General features: G+C 38.0%; 1 protein-coding gene across 2 annotated transcripts in view; it reads left to right on the forward strand.

Moving 5' to 3' along the window:
- The first annotated feature begins 14,678 nt into the window (after positions 1–14,678).
- LOC145686052 (2-oxoisovalerate dehydrogenase subunit alpha, mitochondrial-like) overlaps positions 14,679–18,259 on the forward strand; it is a 52,281-nt gene continuing 48,700 nt past the window's right edge. Inside the window, exon 1 of one of the 2 annotated variants that reach the window (XM_081758938.1) lies at positions 14,679–14,968. In XM_081758938.1, the coding sequence (XP_081615064.1) occupies positions 14,870–14,968 (99 nt within the window). In that variant the 5' untranslated portion in view covers positions 14,679–14,869. The remainder of the gene's footprint in view (positions 14,969–18,259) is intronic. The other variant, XM_081758937.1, reaches the window with a different exon arrangement.

An 18,259-nucleotide genomic window follows, 5' to 3' on the forward strand; every position in this document is an offset into this window, starting at 1 on the left:
CCTTAACATACGATCACTGTTGACGCACCAACTGCTCTTTACACAGCTCCTACAGGAAGAACAAATTGCCGCATTTGCTCTTAATGAAACTTACCTTGCACCATATTTAACATGCTATATACCGAAGTATCACTTACTTCGACATGACGCACCAACTGGACCACGTCTCTACGGAGGCACAGCTATTGGTATTCGGCAAAATCTTCCTTATCGTGCAGTTACTGTTCCACCTGCTCTTCACCTTCCTGAACATATCATGACGACAATTTATTTTAGAGGCAAAACCATTACCTTTGTTACTATTTACTATCGTCCAGGCAGAGCTTTCAGCTATGATTTCTTCCGCTATATTGATACCAACTTCCGGCATTACATTATCATGGCCGACCTCAATTTTCATAGCCGTTCCCAACGTGACAAAGACAACTTTCTCGATTTTGTTCGGAATGAAACACGAGCTGAATTTCATACTTTACCGAAACCTACACGTCCTATCAGTCGCACTACTCCTGACGTAGTCATAACTTCATCTTCACTATCTCAGTCTATTCACATATCTGTACTTGACTCCATAGGTAGCGACCATGTCCCCATCAAAGTCGAACTTCATTGTTCTCCCAACACTCAGCCGAAGCCTCCTCCTCAGAAAGTCTACTGCTACCGAAGGGCAAATTGGGAACAATATCGCACCGATTTAGACACTGCTGTAACTACGCTCACAATGCCTAGTACGCAATACGAACTCGATCGAACAATCACTGGACTTACTACAGCCCTTCAAGACGCAGCACAACGTTCTATTCCAACAATCGAAGTTCAGCTACACAAACCTAAGTTACCTCCGCAATATTTACCATTTATTTCAGCATCCCGGAGAGCTTTCCGTGAATATCTCGCTACGGGTAACCTTGAAGCGCTTCGGCTTCATCGCCAGTACCTAAGGATCACTCATAATTATATCGTTGCGTTCAAGAGACGCCACTGGATTCAAACTTGCAACACACTAGCTAATGAAACACATCCTACAAAATATTGGCGCAAGTTTCATCAATTAACAGGTAGAGTCTCTCGTACGCCTTACTCCATTGTTCATAATCATCAAGCAGTCCTTACGGATGCAGAAAAAGCTAATATTTTTGCTTCCTATTTTCAAAATATCTTTACACCTCTACCCGGTTGGCATACACCAGGTCGCTTGCAATCAACTATAAACCGACATACCGATGCAGCTTCTCCTTTCTTTCGTCCGTCTGCTGATCATGATTTAGAACCAAATAATCCTCTAACCATGCCGATTCAACCCGAAACTATTAGTAATACACTTAAAGGTAAACGGAATACTGCACCAGGATTTGACTCTGTTACATATGTACTCATCAGACAGGCGCTTCACTCTTTTCTACTCTTTCTTAGCACCATTTATACCTTTATTCTGCGAACTGGATATATTCCACTCGCCTGGAAATACTCAAAAGTGCTTCTCTTTCCTAAACCAAAGAAACCTCCATCAGAAGTCACATCATATCGTCCTATTCACCTCACTAGTTGTCTCTGCAAAATCTTGGAAAGAATCCTTGTCCGACGCATGCACGACCATCTTCACTCACATAATCTTCTTCCAATACACCAAGCTGGATTCCGACCAAATTTTAGTACTCAAGATCAATTATTCCGTCTCACCACAGCTATTTACAATCAATATAATACAGGTTTTCCTTATTGCCTTGTAACGTTTGATTTGGAAAAGGCTTTTGACAAAGTTTGGCACCCTGGCTTACTATATAAACTTCGTAACTATCTTCTGCCAACTTCGTACATCCGCTTCATACACTCCTTCTTAATAGGACGATTAGCTTATATCTCAATTAATGGAACGCTCTCTCATCCTATCTTGCTGCAATCTGGTGTACCACAAGGCTCATCATTGTCTCCTTTATTATACTTACTGTACGTCGCTGTTTTTTGTTATTCCTAATAACACCACAATATTTCAGTTTGCTGATGACACTGCTTTTTTCACAACTGGCCGCACCGTACAATCTCTCAATAAAACCATGCAAGTAGCCATTGATGCATTTGTGCGATGGTGTCATGTTTGGAGGTTAAATATTAACTCTTCCAAAACACAAACCATAGTTTTCTTACCACGTCGACGCCGTTCACGAGTACATCGAAACCCGAATCTACTTCGCCTTCAGGTTGACCTTACGCCTATTCCAGTTTCAAGTACTATTACGTATCTCGGTGTCATTTTTGACACTCATCTTACCTGGACTCCACATCTCACCAAACTCATAGGTCAGGCGCAAAATCGACTTAATCTTCTCAAACGATTAGTGGGCACAACCTGGGGATTAAGGGCACATACCGTTCTCAATACATATAAAACCTTCATGCGGAGTACATTAACCTATGGGCATACAGCCTGGGCATCTGCACCCCTAAAATTCTATCAAAAACTTGCTATACTAGAACGCCATGCTATACGCCTAGCATACCGCATAAGCCTACCTCATCCAACACGTTTACTTTATGAGATGATCGATTTTCCGCCATTATTAACGCACCTCGAACAACTACGTATACGTTACATCAGCAAACGTATAACACAGCCCCATCCTATGATACTTGATATACTCCGCTACGACCGTGACAACGATGCACCACCAACATTCATTGACACCCCTCTCCAACACTTCATGACATTATATCATTTACAGTTAGATGATGACATATTGGACCCCGAAATCTATACAATCTACCGACCGCATGAACTTTCATCTCATATCTATCCATCATATGCACAGTAATACCTATTAACAAGGGCCTCCTTCGTCTTCATCAGTTCCTGAATCGCCCCAGGAACAGAAGATAACTTCATTCGTCTGAACTAACATAACCTTGTGATGTGACGTCCAAAGCACTGCATTTCATCCATTCATTACAGTTGTTCATTTTATTACTGCAGCCCTCAACTTTCTTTTCCTCTCATATTTTGTGTTTCTGTAATAATAACTGCCAATATTCTCTTCTAACCATTAACCTATTAGTGTTTGTGTTATATATATATTTTTTTTCTTTCCTGGAATCATTTCAATCCATGTATGTTTCATATTAATGTGATGAATAAAGAAATAATAAACCTGGCAACCCTTAGACCACCTACATTTCCATAGAGACACTTGATACAGTACAACACTTACCCGAAGAAAGGGCACAACCCTTTAAACGGGACGACGAACAAAAAAAAAACACCTTCTACTCATCATACTGAATCAAGAGTCCTAACCTCTCTTGTGTTAGTTAATGTGCTAGCTACGATCAAGTGTTGTAATACGCATTTGGGAGCACAGCACACATACGACACTTAGAGGGCTGACGGAAGTTTTCACTTTCGGAGGGCAACTTGCTTTTTGAACCTCATTCATTTTCATCATCTTTTCTTTCTTCTTCATCTTCGTTTGGGCTTCGGCCCTTGGCTACTTTATCACGATGACGAACTCTGGCAACACAAACGGTCAAGCTCACCTAGGACGACATATAGGATTACCACCTACACTTCCGATGAATCCAAGCACTTCCCGCGATCAACCTTCATCTATTGGATCTCGCAGCCGGACTCGCCACTTTTCTTGGGGAAGTCAACCGATAGAAAGCACATCTAGAGATAGGCATCCTTCTACAGAATCTACACAATCTGCTAAACGTGTTCGATCAAGGTCCCCTATTACATCAATGGATATCGAGGGCAATCCACAGCATACTAATAAAATAACGGGTCCTGTAGATCATTCCTTACCAAGTTCAACTTTCGATCCTGTTTATCACTTTCTACTCACAGAATATGACACTAAATTCACAAATTCCAAAATGATATTTTTGCAAATAATGAAATACGTTCCTAGGGTACGGGACACTCTAGTTCAAATCGTTTCCACTAGGAATGGCTACATTTTGAAATAGAGATGCAAAAAAGCCGGCTTTTTTGAATCGATGGTTTTTTTCACATAAAAAGCCGGCTTTTTTGGAAAAAAAACGAGAATTTTGGAAATTTTGGCTTTTTTCATTTTCATGATTTTTCTATCTAAATAGCTTTCTTATAGTATATTCTATACTTAGATAAGAATTCCATGACCTAAATGTCATATTTCGCTCTAAAATTCACCATCAAGATGGATGGAGCACATGTTTTACGAATTAAAGCTAACATGAAGAATGTAGTATTTGAGGGCCATTTTAGAGGCTATTTAACTTTATTTTAACTTTTGAGTTATCGATATTTTTTCTTCTCGATATCATTTCAGTTTGTCGTCTGTTTCATTTCTAAGAGCTTAGTACTCTAGCTTCTAACGCAGAAGTTAAACTTGCGTTTTTCTATATGTCCGTCAAAGCGTACGTTTTTCAATATATCCGTCTAACCGTACTTCCACATTTCTGTTATACTGTAGCTGTGCAACGATTTAGCAATAATTTTCCGGGTACAACTTGAATACTAATTTATACAAATAATCAGTAGCGGATTTAGAAACGTACTTTGGGACGGGTTTCTCTTATTGTTTCATTTTCTAAAATCTCCTAATTTTATTTGGGAGGAGCTTGAAGTTTATGAGTACAAGCATAACTAATACTGTATTTCGTTTCGTTTATATATTTAGCGATAATCTTCCGGATACAACCTTGAAGATCATTTTATACTGAGAATCAGTGGCGGATTTAGAAAAGTATTTTGGGAGGGTTTCTTTCTTACTAATGTTTTGTTTTTCTAAACATTCGTAATTTTTATTTGACAGCAGCTTAAAGTTTATGAGTAAAGGCATAATTAATAGATATTTCGTTTGTTTTAGACATTCCGTAATTTTGGGGAACAGGCTTCAGTCCGAAAGACCGCCCCCCCCCCTAACCCTCGCAAAACCGTCACTGCTGGCAATTAGTAATAATAACGATTTAAAAACAATAAGAAATGAAGTCAGCCAACTCACAGTACACGCACTATTTCTACTTCATAGATGGAATGAAGAAAAGTTTTGTCACAATGGTCGAATGCTGAGTTGAATTCCGGACTTCTCGATAGAAGCGCAAAAGCTCCAGTCAATCATGTTTGTTGTGCAGTTGTATTTATCTTAACTAAAATATATTCCGTAGTCCTTTTTTTGTGTGTGTGTTGGTGGGGTGGGGAGAGTTCCATAATGATATGAAGGGTGTGAGCCAAGAACATGGTAACTAACAAATTTTCAATTGCTGAGTTACGCAGCATCAGATAGGCAGCAACGCATACCGCTTCGTTTAATCCCTCATGTATAGACTTATGTGAAAAATCAGCTTTCCGACTTTCAAAATGGATTGTGCAGCAGAAAATTTCTAATTTCTTAATATAGTAAAATTATGGGTTACCATGTTCTTATGTCACACCCTTCATGTTCAATCCCTCTTGTTAAAAATACAGAAAACTTGAGGACTGAATAAACCGTGATGATGCTTATATAAAACTGTAGAATTTCAAGAATATACAAAACCAAAAGCTCTAGGTGTGCAGCCTTTAAGTGTATCATATAAATCTAAGTATTTTTCTTATGTTCTATTTTAATTTTATTTTGTTCCAAAAAGAGGGTATGGAATATTTTGAAGTAAAAAATACTACATAGAATTTTGCTACTTATTTCAGTATTTTTTAAAAAGAAGTATTTACTTTTAGGGTTGGCTGGTTTACACCAGCTGTTTTTCTTCTTTTTTTTAAATAAACAACTGGTTTAAACCGAACAAAAAATAAAAGGTACGAAAAATGCGAATCGTGTGAACTTCATGGTGATGTTTCCATACATCAAACCATCTGCATTAGTTTTATTTCGTTTTCACCTTTTAATCAAGGTGTCCCATGTTCAATTCTCGGTCGAACCACAACCCTTCTTTCATGCGTAAACAAAGTAGCGGTTCGGATGTCACTTTAAGCGAAAATCTTCTCCTTGATAACCTCGGTATTACGTAAGGATGTTAAGCCTGAACATACGAAACGAAACTAAATTGTATATTTCTGCATGCCTGAATGCCTGTTGTTTTATAAAGAAGCCAAGGTTGCTTAAATATACTGATATAAATTGACAAAATTTATCGATTGCCTACGTAGCTTCCAACATTAGCTTGGATTGTACTTTCAATGATATGTACATACTAAATTTGTAATTTAATACCTCAGTTTTAGCGTACTGATTATGATACGTTGACCTTTAAATTTTACATGCAAAGCAATAACAGGATTTTTTCCATTATTGTTTTACATTTAGAGTAATGACGGGATTTTCCCGATGGCTAAGGCGGGAGTTTCTCAATTTAAGAAATTTACTGACCGGACCTCTTTAAGCTTATGTGACCTCTTCCAGCATAACCCCGTTGTTGCATAATAACACCAAGGCGAAACAAACTTATTTCTGTCAATATGTAATATAAATACATAAAGCAAAATATCTAAACCCAAAAAAAACTGGTTTAAACCAAAAAAGCCTAGTTTAAACTCCCCTCGAAAAACGGGTTTTTGGCATTTTCAAAAACAACCATGGTTCTTGCCAACCCTGCTTTCTTTTGTATTTAGGAGGTTAAAGAAAATCTTATTATAATATACATTGGTTAATCCTTTGGAATTCATAATGTAAATATGTTGAGAAGTAAAACTGTTTGAAATATCTTTTCGAAATTCATGGTTTATTTTCGACGTTTTATATTATTATCGGCATCAACCACTAATTAAATGACTTTTTGTGTTGTAGAGAAGCGAAACAAAATCTGGTTTCTCAATTTAAATCAGAATTTTCAAAAAAGCCCAAAATTTCCCAAGCAAAAAAGCGAAGCAGAAAAAACCGAGTTTTTTCCCAAAAAAGCCGGTTTTTTTCCGAGCCCTTGCATCTCTATTTTGAAATCGAAAGATCCGAATTTTGGAATCACCATACGGAATAAAGCTTCCTACGAAATTTTCGGGAAAAATGCTAAACTGACGAAATTGACAGATAAGCGTCAAAAGCAGCCTCCACCACCTCGACAACCATCTTTTCTGTCTGTTGTCATTAGAGGAGTCTCACCTGAACTAACAGATGCAGAAATACACGAGGAACTAGCGCAAGAAGGGATATCAGTCGATAAATGTCTTCGCATTCGAAATAATAATGGTCCTACATACATGATCCGCGTTCTTTGTAAGCGACAGGACACTATTGACTATTTATTGCGATATGGTGCGCCTATCTATAAGAAAATACACAGAGTTGAACCATCTAAAACTCAAGGACCGTTACCAATTCGTTGTGAAAAATGTCAGGTTTACAATGATCATACTACCGCTAACTGTTCAAATTCTTCTAAATGCGGATACTGCCCAGGGCTACACGAGACCAAGGCATGTCCCAATCTCCAAGGACCACCGAAATGTAACACTTGCAGTGGGCTTCATCCTACTTACAGTTATCGCTGTAAAGCCAAACCAGCACCGACCCCTGAGCATCCAGAACTAACGGTACCGCTAAAAACGGCCGATAAAACAACTCAACCTACTCAATCAATATTACCTCCGCTAACCGTCGAAGATCTCCTTCGTTATATCAGTTTGGTGTTACAAAATATATTTCCATTTCAGCGAGCTCATATCTTACACCACATAATCTCTGCTGCAAAAGCCATTTTTCACATCAATCTCCATGCAACTTACTCTAACAATTATGTTCATTTTCATGTTGGACCGCTGGAAACTGCTGTTTAAAGCCATGCATATGTTACTTTACATCATGGGGATTACTTTCCTATTCGTTAATATTCGATCCTTTTCACAACATAAGCTGCTATTTGAAACATTATTATATGAAGAACATATTAATGTATTTGCACTTAACGAAACCGCCTTAAGACCGAACATGTTAGCCCATATTTCTGGTTATCAACTGCAGCGCCACGATTATCCCAATCATATGGCACGTGCTCAAGGCGGAGTTGCAATAGGTTATTTTTCCAAATATCCAGTAAGAGCATACACTCCACAAGTTTTTGCCGATATGCCGGAATACTTACTTTATTCTAGATATTTTCCATCATTAATAGTTAATTTTAGCACTATCTATATTCGACCACGCCAACCCATACCATTACAATATTTTGAATACATAGCCCATAACTTTCGAAATATTATCATCATGGCGGATATTAATATCCATAGTCGTAGTGCTCGCGAAAAGGCAAATTTTCAGCAGTTCTTAACTGAAAATCTACAGTTGCATCTTCATGTCCTTCCGAGTCACACTAGACCAATCAGTCAGACTACACCAGATGTCATCATCACATCTATAAATCTTATTAATGACTGCCAGCTTGAAGTTCTCGATTCCATCGGAAGCGATCATCATCCAATTAAATTAACATTAACTCGAGGACAACCGCAACGACCGGTAATAGCCCCGCGAAGTGTTCCTAGATTTGACAAAGCGAATTGGCCTCATTTTCGGCAAGACATCGAACACTCTCTTTCAAGTGTAACAGCACCGGCTACCGAGCCTGAGTTGGCTTCGTGTCTTACTACTCTCACAGAGGCAATACGAACCAGTGCTCATCATAATATTCCAACTGTTCAAGTAACTCTCCATAAGCCAAAATTACCACCGATGTATGTCACTCTAATACACAAGGCTCTTCAACATCTTCGTGAATACTATCAAACAGGCAATGATGTCTATCTACATCAACATCGCCAATGGCAACGAGCGGTTCGCAACTATCTTGCTGCATATAAACGTCGCAGTTGGATTAAGACTTGTAATACCTTATCCGAAGAAGCACACCCATCTCGCTATTGGAAGAGGTTTAATCAACTAACTGGCAAGAATACGTCAACAACTTATCCTCTAATTGCAGATGGCACTCCTCTTTTCTCCGACGAAGAGAAAGCTAACGCATTTGCTAGTCAGCTACAGAGCGTTTTTACTCCAACAGCTGCCTCTAAGATCTCTGAACGGATAGACATCTCTTGCATTCCTGCTTTACAACCTTCTGCCGATCATGCTATTGATCTGGAACATCCACTCACCGCACCCATTACTACTGATGAACTCCACATAGCCCTCAAGCGGAAAAAGAACACAGCTCCTGGGGTTGATAGCATATGTTATCGACATATAAAAGAAGCCCCGCAATCACTTCTACTACTACTGGTGGCGATATATAATTTTATTCTCAGAACTGGTTTCTATCCTCCAGATTGGAAAGTCTCAAAAATTTGCATGTTCCATAAACCAAACAAGCCAGTGCATTCTGTTTCCTCTTACAGACCAATTCAACTGACATCAGTATTCAGTAAAATATTTGAGAAAATTCTTGTCTGCCGTCTTCATAAGTATCTTGAGACAACTACTCTACTACCCATCCATCAAGCAGGTTTTCGGCCTAATTTCTCCATAAATGACCAGCTACTTCGTCTCAGCACCATAATTACTAACCAGTATAATAAAGCCTTCCCTTCTTGCCTCATTCTTATGGATTTAGAAAAGGCTTTCGATAAAGTTTGGCATTACGGGTTAATTAAAAATTACAATCATTTAAGTTTCCACTTTGCTATTTGAGAATAGTATATTCTTTCCTTACAAATCGCATTGCTTATGTTACAGTGGGAAATGCTCTATCTTGGCCTATCTTTCCGCTTACTGGAGTTCCTCAGGGTTCGGCTCTCAGCCCTTTATTATATATCCTTTATGCTTCTAACATCCCTGCAGTTCCACGTAATGTTTTTACTTTCCAATACACCGATGACACAGCTTTTCTCGCTCTTGGTAAAACTATCCAACAACTTAATACTCTTTTACAACAAACTCTCGATAATTACGTCAGGTGGTGCAAGAGATGGCATTTAACTATTAATACAGAAAAGACGCAAGCAATCGTGTTCTTACCTCCGAACAGGCGTTCCAGAGTTTACAGAAATCCAAATCTCTTGCAAGTAAATGTTGATGGGTACCGAGTACGCCCTTCCCCTACTGCTACCTACTTAGGCGTGGTCTTTGACTCAAAGCTCACTTGGAATGCTCACCTGAAAAAGTTAACAGCTAAGGCTAAAATTCGTTTAAATCTATTGCGTCGTCTCACAGGCACAACTTGGGGTCTGAAAGCTGAAGTGTTACTTCATACCTATAAGGCGTTTCTCCGTCCCATCCTCACTTTTGGACACACCGCTTGGAGCAATGCTTCTGCGGCATATTACGAAAAACTCTGCATAATGGAGCGACATGCTATTCGGCTGGCGTATCGTGTTAAGCTTCCTTACCCTACATGGCTTACATATGAGTATATCGACTTCTCAAAACTCACGAAACACCTCGAAGAACTACGACTAAGGTATATAACTTCACGTATACAAACAGGTCATCCGTTATTCTTGGACATTCTGCAGACTGATGCTCTTACTGATGCTACATTTCGGTATAAACACTCGCCTTTAAACATCTTTGTATCACTGTTTGTTCGAAATGCACATCTGACTGCTGATAAACGGGAAATATATGATATTTACCTCATTAATGATCATCTTCCTCATATTTTTCCATATTAGCACGTAATCCTCATTATTAACAAGGGCTTCCCCCTGTCCTCATCAGTCCCGAGTAGCCCCGGGACAGAAGATTTAACACTGCATCTGTCTTGCTAATATAACTATGTTTGTGTTGTCTCTGCACTTCATCTCATACCTCATCATCATCGCTCTAAATTCTATTACTTTAGTGATACATTTTGCTTTCCATCATCTTAATATCTTAGCACCTCGTATACATATATATTCTTGCACATATTTATTCTACTTTTGATTTATTATTATTGTTCTTCTTCTTCTTCTTCTTATTATTATTATTATTTATCAGTATACCTAGTTTTATATGCTTACTTTTCTTCATGTTTATATAATTGCACTTTGACCATCTCACAATGTTTAACAATCAATGTATATCTACTGACACCTATGCCAAAGAGAGGGCGTAATCCTCTAATGGCTGGGAGTAAGAGTACCATCTTTACCAAAGCAGTACATAATTGATGAATAAAGATTTATCCAGTTCACTTATTACCTTATTCCCATACCCCCCCCAAAAATACCTTCTACACCCCGAAGAAAGGGCGCAACCCTTTAACCGGGTAGAGGACAAAAAAAACATGCCTTCTACAGCCCACCCACCCATCTACGGATGGGAATGGAATTCTTGAAAAAAAAATGGTGTTAAATCTTTGTATTTTAACCATGTATTGGTATAAAGGTTTCAGCGCTTAAGTGTCAATACGTTTCCAAAATTGAGAGTAGGTGATTAAAGGCGGCATGAAGAGAAATTTTGGGGGGCAATCCGCCGTGGTTTGCGATAGATCCGATTACGTCTTGCACATGGGGAAGTACGTGAGGGGATTTCAGTGGCTGGGTATCGGCTAAAGGCGGGGAGCAGCGGGATTATGGCGGATACCCCGCCGGTGGGACGAAGGCGTAATTAGTGTAATCGAGCAGGTGGCCCGGCTGGCGGAATGCTTATGGGATCAATTTCTACACATAATTCTATAGCATTCAAATTGTCTTGGTATTTCAAAGTGAGATCCGCGCATGATTTTTTCAGGTCCTCCGAAGACATTTCACACAATGAGCTTTCTCTGAGAAAGCTGAAGTCCTTGCTTACTTGAGTTCTTTCCGTAAGAGGTCAAAAATTCTGAAGAAAGATTGTCTAAAGCGATCCTCTTCACTAAAAAGTCTTGCTATATCTTCTCCTGACATTCTTTTCTTCTTCAAGATACACTTTTCTCTAAACTGATCTTCTATCAATCAAATTAATAGTAACCTTCGCTTCCGACAGCCATCTGTCAAATCCATAATTCTGAACCTGAAGATTGTGTTCAATTAATCACATGACAAATCAAGAGACCTTTGCAAAATCAAATCCTTATTCTCAGTATTCCTTCCAGACATGTTTCTAGAGGGACAATGCCCCCGGAGGGACACTGCCCCGTGTGAAAATAATATGATCCCTTCCGAATACTAAATGGGGCCCCAAAGAACATTTTTTTTCTGAAAGAAACCATGCTTATTCTGAATGTCTTTGTTAACTCCATTAGTTCATGCAAAACTGTCCCCCAAAATACTAAATTAATTACAAATTTAAGATCTTTGATTGGTTTCGTTAAGTTTTTGGCAACTTATGATTAGGGATGCGCACGAGTCGAGTCGAGACAGAATTTTCCTGAGAAAATTCGAGTCGAGACACAGCTCTTCCAATAGAAAAATATACGTTTTTCGAGTCGAGACATCACTTTTACATCACGTTTTCGAGACGAGACATCACTTTTACATCACGTTTTCGAGACGAGACAGCCTCAAATCTTGTCTCATGCGCATCCCTACTTATGATTGGTTTCATTAAGTTTGAATTAGATGAAGTGGTTATAATTTCATCAAATGCTGCGAGAACACTTTTCAGCTCAGATTTCCTCCCACTTTCTTAATTCGTCCAACCATCCCATCATCGTCCATACGGCCAAACTTGCCAGAGTTGATCTTGCCTCAAAATGGCGCCCCCTACATGCTCTCAACCAGCTGCGCCCCGGGGCAAATGCCCCCAATTGCCTCCCCTCGTAGATCCGGCCCTGCTCACGGAGTTCATATTTAAAAAAAAAAAAAACTGCACATAGGAAAAGAACTTGCATTATTACAGTAAAGTTAGTTATTTTATATAACTCATGTATAACTCCAGAATAGACAATAATAAAAAGTTTAGATGACTATAATATAGTTGTTATCGTTGGGATTAATTGCATTCGTAACAGCATTGTGACAACTACTCCACTGTTGTAGTCTTATGTGGCAGTGGCTAATTTCAGAAACTAAATGGAAACTACAAGTCAACTAAGTGCACAAGTTCGAAACAACATGAACTATATATAAAGTCCACAGTTCTAAAATACAGAAGTTTTAAACATCAGCTAGGTGCACAAGTTTTAAACTACATTAATCGTAAAGTTCATAAGTTATAAACTGCAGAAGACCTAAAACAGTGGCGTATTTGAGGGGGACTTCCAGACTTAAGCTCCCCCCGAAATTTTAGTTACTATATTAAAGTAAATTAATATCTTGCAGAATTTTCACATTTCCAGGAATAGTTAGCAAATACCGAAACAGAATCCTAAATACGCCACTGACCTAAAATTTAGAACTTGTGCTCATAATTTTAGGACTTGTTATCAAGGGCGCCGATCCTGAGGGGCCTGACCCCCCCCCAAAGCTCATGTGGGCCCCCTATTGTATTTATGAATATACAATATTTGGCATAATTTGAATGCAATTTGTCTTAAAATTCTCATATATATACCTTCTGCATCTGAATGGGCCCCCCCAAATTTTCAGAGAAATCGGCGCCCTTGCTTGTTATCCTTATTTTTGTACTGAGAAACTATGAAAGTAAAATGAACTCAAGGTAGCGTCCCAGAAGTTCTCTCTTCCCAACCCTTATAATGTTCTGGCTGTGGATCTGCTGCCATATAGCAGAAACAATTGCATAATGTAATATAGTCATGGCCGTATTTAACATTTTTGCCTTCCCTGTCCAATAAAAAATGTATTACCCCTGCGCTTCTTGGCCCAAGATTTTTTTTCTAAAATTCTCTTATATTCAGTTATACGTACTCAAAAACAACACAAGAATTAACAAATAAGACAAAACATTGTAGTTTTACGCTTGCAGCCGATAAGCAACAATCTCAGCTCCTAATGTCAGTAACATTGTAACGAGAGATCTTGGTCGTGTTGTCATACCAAGATTCTTTTCAGAATAGACGCCATTTAAATTTCTTGTTGATAGCCTCAATTTTCTGCATACTTCTATATCGAGTTTTTAAATATGCCGCCCCTGGAAATTTTCCACCCTGGGCCTCTGTGATCCATACATGGGCATGAATATAGCTGTAAGTTTTTCAGCCTCTAAAGTCTGTTCTCTGTATGGAACACATTTAAATGCAAAAAGAACATTATCTTACTTTTCAGGATCGAACAACTGAAGAACAATAGAGTAAATGAGAGACGAGCTCAATAAAAATTTGTGTTCCTATGTAGCTATAGGTATGCAGAACGATATTTTTAGGGGGCACTGTGGTTCAGTAGTAGAGCGTTTATTTCTGGTGCTAGGAGTCTCTGGTTCGATTTCAGGACAAGCAATTTATGGTGAACAAGTTCATATCCGTTGATTTTCTCCAGGTAGAACCTCCCCCCGTTTCCTCCCATGTTTCAATCCTACCATTTCTTTCGTGATCATTCACTTTCATTAATCATCCATCTCCTTTAGTCTGAAGGGAGTAATCGTGGGACGTAAAGCTACAAATTTGCTGACCAACATCTTCGAATTAAACACAAACCGCCCATATTCCTATGTGAACTGTACTGCAATGGGTGTTCATTAAATTGAAGGAATGACACATCCGTAGTTGTTTAACTCAAATGCTCTCCAAATACAAAAATGTAGATAAGCAAGTTATATTTCTAAAGCAATATTTTTCTAATGCTATGATTAAAATATCGTTTCACAATCGAGTAAAAAAATCTGACATCACTTTGACACAAAGTTATTATTGTCATTTTTTTTCTCCGTATGATCACTCTTTCTCTTCTAACTCAGAGAATGAATGATCTGTCTTCTATGTCTAATCTTCTGTGATATAAATGTTACAAGATTAATATGATCAGCACCCGAATTCGCATTTATCGCGAAGCTTAAAAATACCAGTTACAAATAAGCAGAATTTTATATATGTATATGAATTGAAATAGATTTATGTGTTTTGCAGAAAGTAGTCATATAGTCGAACGAGCAAACTATTCGTGTAATAGACAATGCAATCTGTATTCAATTGTGCGTCTTTTAGGCGATTAATTGCTTTCAGAGAAAAACTGCCAAGGAAAGTTATTTGGGTCCAGTTTAATCAAACATTTGTAAGTATCCTCAATTTCCTTGTCCTTATCATTTGTGTTAAATATAACTTGATTTATCATTTGTGTTAAATATAATCCGTCGTCAAAATAGTAATTTTAAGGTTAAAGTGAGTGAGTAACATATGAAAGAGGGATATTAAGTTGTACTGTCGAAGCACAATGTAGGAAACTAATATTTTATGTTTACAAATGTTGTTACTAGTGTCAGACCATTACAAGGGCTATATTAGGGTTAAAATGAAAGTGCATAACAAATACGATTGTGTAATGTACGTATTAATTGGGTTAACTTTCGCAGATGGCGGCCTCGAAATACAAACTTTACGGGAAAAATGAACAGAATCAGACGAAATGTCAGTATGAGAATAAGAAAAAGGTGAAGGATGACATTTATAATCTCCCCCAATTCGTTTAATGGCTCCAGAACCAAGTAGGGGGAGGTTGGATAAAACGAGATACCATATTCTTGTTTTTATTTTACTACGGAAAATGTGTTGAAGAAAACCACACATTAATTGTGTTTTAACTACAACATTTATTGAAGCATACAAAAAAGCATAATTAACTGACAGGAAACTACTGTGAAGCAAAATTTCCGTTTGAAAGAATAATGTCTTCAGTAATCAGAGACGTAAAATAAGAGTTTTTCATGTTATTATTTACAAAATGGGAAAGAATACCTTTTATTTAGGTCTATAGCAGAACAAAAGTCGCATACAAAGGTGTCGTCATCTTCCTTAGCATTAGAACACGCTTCTTGAGCCCATGCTTAGCATCCATAACATTGGATCTAACCTTCACCAGCTTTAGAGTCGACGTACAGTGAATTAAAAACATGCAAATTTCTCCTCCCTCTGTTTCATCTTGAGATGATGGCGACATGCATTCTTGGCTGTTTGCTGAAGGTTTATTAAACTTTTCTATGTGTTGACTTTTAACATCAGGATTAGGCGTTCCTTTGGATTTTTTTGTAAGCCTACTTTCAGGTTTGGCTGGTTTTGGTAGCTCTGTTTCTTCCTCTTGTCCATTTCCTTTTCTTACAAACGTCTTTTTGAAACGTTTTAAGAGGGATTTCGTAGCAGCCTTTTCTTCAGTTTTCTTGATTCTTTGTTGTAGTTTAATCATCCTTTCTTTTCCTTCCATTTCTAACTCACTCTTATATAGAGATGATGTTATTACAACAGTTTTCTTCTTTTATCAGTCATTTTTTTCTGGGCTAGGTCCTTTTACTTGAGGTAGGTAGAACAACATTTGGAGAGATGGAAAAGGGTAGCTTTTGTCGATAACAAGAGAGTTCTAATCCTTTCTCCCCTAAGGATGTTGCAGACTGGTCTGGCCGTAGGCTGTCTCCTGATAAATTTGTTTTTTGATCTCGTACGAAGCCCGTTGAAGAAGTGGAAGGTTACTCTTGGTCTTTGCTCACAGCAGACTGATGCATAACGCCTGGAGGTTCTTGCTGCAGGTCTGGCGTAGGATTGTCTGTGGTGACATAGGGTGCAAACAAGTGATCTGGGAAAACGTCAGGATTGTAAGGATTTATGCCGGTTTTGCTAAATCCTTTAACGGCAGTTTCTGCAACAGCTGCCCGTCAATACGGTGCTCTGAACAGTTTTCCAACTTTGTAAATTGTAACGCACGTACCTGGATGGTTGAACAGCCACTTTCGAACTTCTTGTTCACAATACGTGCTCAGTGGAGCCATGAAACTGACACCCAGGGGCTGAAGGCGATGAGTTAAGCTGTTCAAAAGGCCTAGGCCTACATTAATATATGGCTATTTAAAAAGAAATAGGTTATTTAAAAAAAGTAAAAGTAATAATATAAAAATAAATAGATGGATCAAAGGGGACCCAAAACAACTGTATCCCGTTTTATCCAACTCATAAGTGTCCCGTTTTGTCAAACTCCGACACTTTTCAAAACAAACATGGCTGCTGTCTAAACCTGAAGGGGAAATTAGATTAACTACACATGAGAATATTCGTTAATAAATGCTTATTCAAATGTAATACTCACCGGAATTGTATTCAAATATATGTAGGCAGTATAAGTAGAAAACAAAGCACGTAAATGTAGAAAGTGGCAAGAAAACAGAGTACAAAAGTTCTAAGAGCTACAACTTTCCATCAGCTGGTGCTCTGGAGGCGGGACGAACTGAGAATGATGTAATGACGGCAGAGAACAAGTTTCTTTCGTCGTCCGCTAGATAGCAGCACTAGTCTGGTGCCTAGGCGACGTATCTCGTTTTGTCAGACTACCCCGTTTTATCCAACTCTCCCCTACCTTGTTTCTGTCTAAATTGTGATAAAGGCAGTGGTGCTATTCAGTCGATTCGTACTGGTTCGCTAGAACCAACTGTTAAAATATTTCGAGTTCGCAGAACCGTTTGTTATAGTAAGTCATAAACTCTCTCTCTCTCTCTCACACACACACACACACAAGCTGGAAGGGACAGCTTGTTGGATACAAATTTTTGACAACCAAAACGAATTACCTATCTAAAGAACCTGGGAACGGTAAATTTTATTGTCTTTGTTTTCAGAAATTTTTACAGCTACAGGGTTAAACATGTAATTTCTCAAAACAAGGTATAAACGTTTATTTCTTAATCTCAAATGCTAAGATATCAAGAACGAGAACGGCTTATATCAGTGAAATGGTGAGCGTTATTTATATTTGAAACACATACATACCATTATCAACAATTGTCGGTCCATTGCTCATTGCTGACTGAAGGTCTTTCCAATACTTTTTGACAACAATCTATCTTGGACAATTCGTTTCCAATGTATTTACAGTGCTACATAATTTCGTAACACCACCTTGTATTAAGATGCTGTGTAGATCGCTATTTGTCACTTGTGGTAACTGTTTCGTTTTGTCTACCTTGTATGGTTTGTTTTTTATGAGAATTGCATTTATCTATCTACTATTTCATATCTATCTATCTATCTATCTATCTATCTATCTATCTATATATATATATATATATATATATATATATATATATATATATATATATATATATATATATATATATATATATATATATATATATATATATATATATATATAGGGTGTTCATTTATTACGTAGCCAAAGTCCACTGGTGAAATCCTCACACCTAAACAATAAAAAAAATCCATATGAACATAGGGTGAAATATGTGTTGTTTAAAAGTTACGAGATGCCGAAATCGAGAAAATTTGAGGCTGCCTAGCTCGAAAACTATGAGAGATATGAAAGGCGGTTAAAGAAATATTAGAGGAACTAGTACACTGCCTATCTAAA

The sequence above is a fragment of the Thermobia domestica genome, chromosome 5 (assembly GCF_964235325.1).
Source record: "Thermobia domestica chromosome 5, izTheDome1.hap1.1, whole genome shotgun sequence".
NCBI classification, from domain to species: domain Eukaryota; kingdom Metazoa; phylum Arthropoda; class Insecta; order Zygentoma; family Lepismatidae; genus Thermobia; species Thermobia domestica.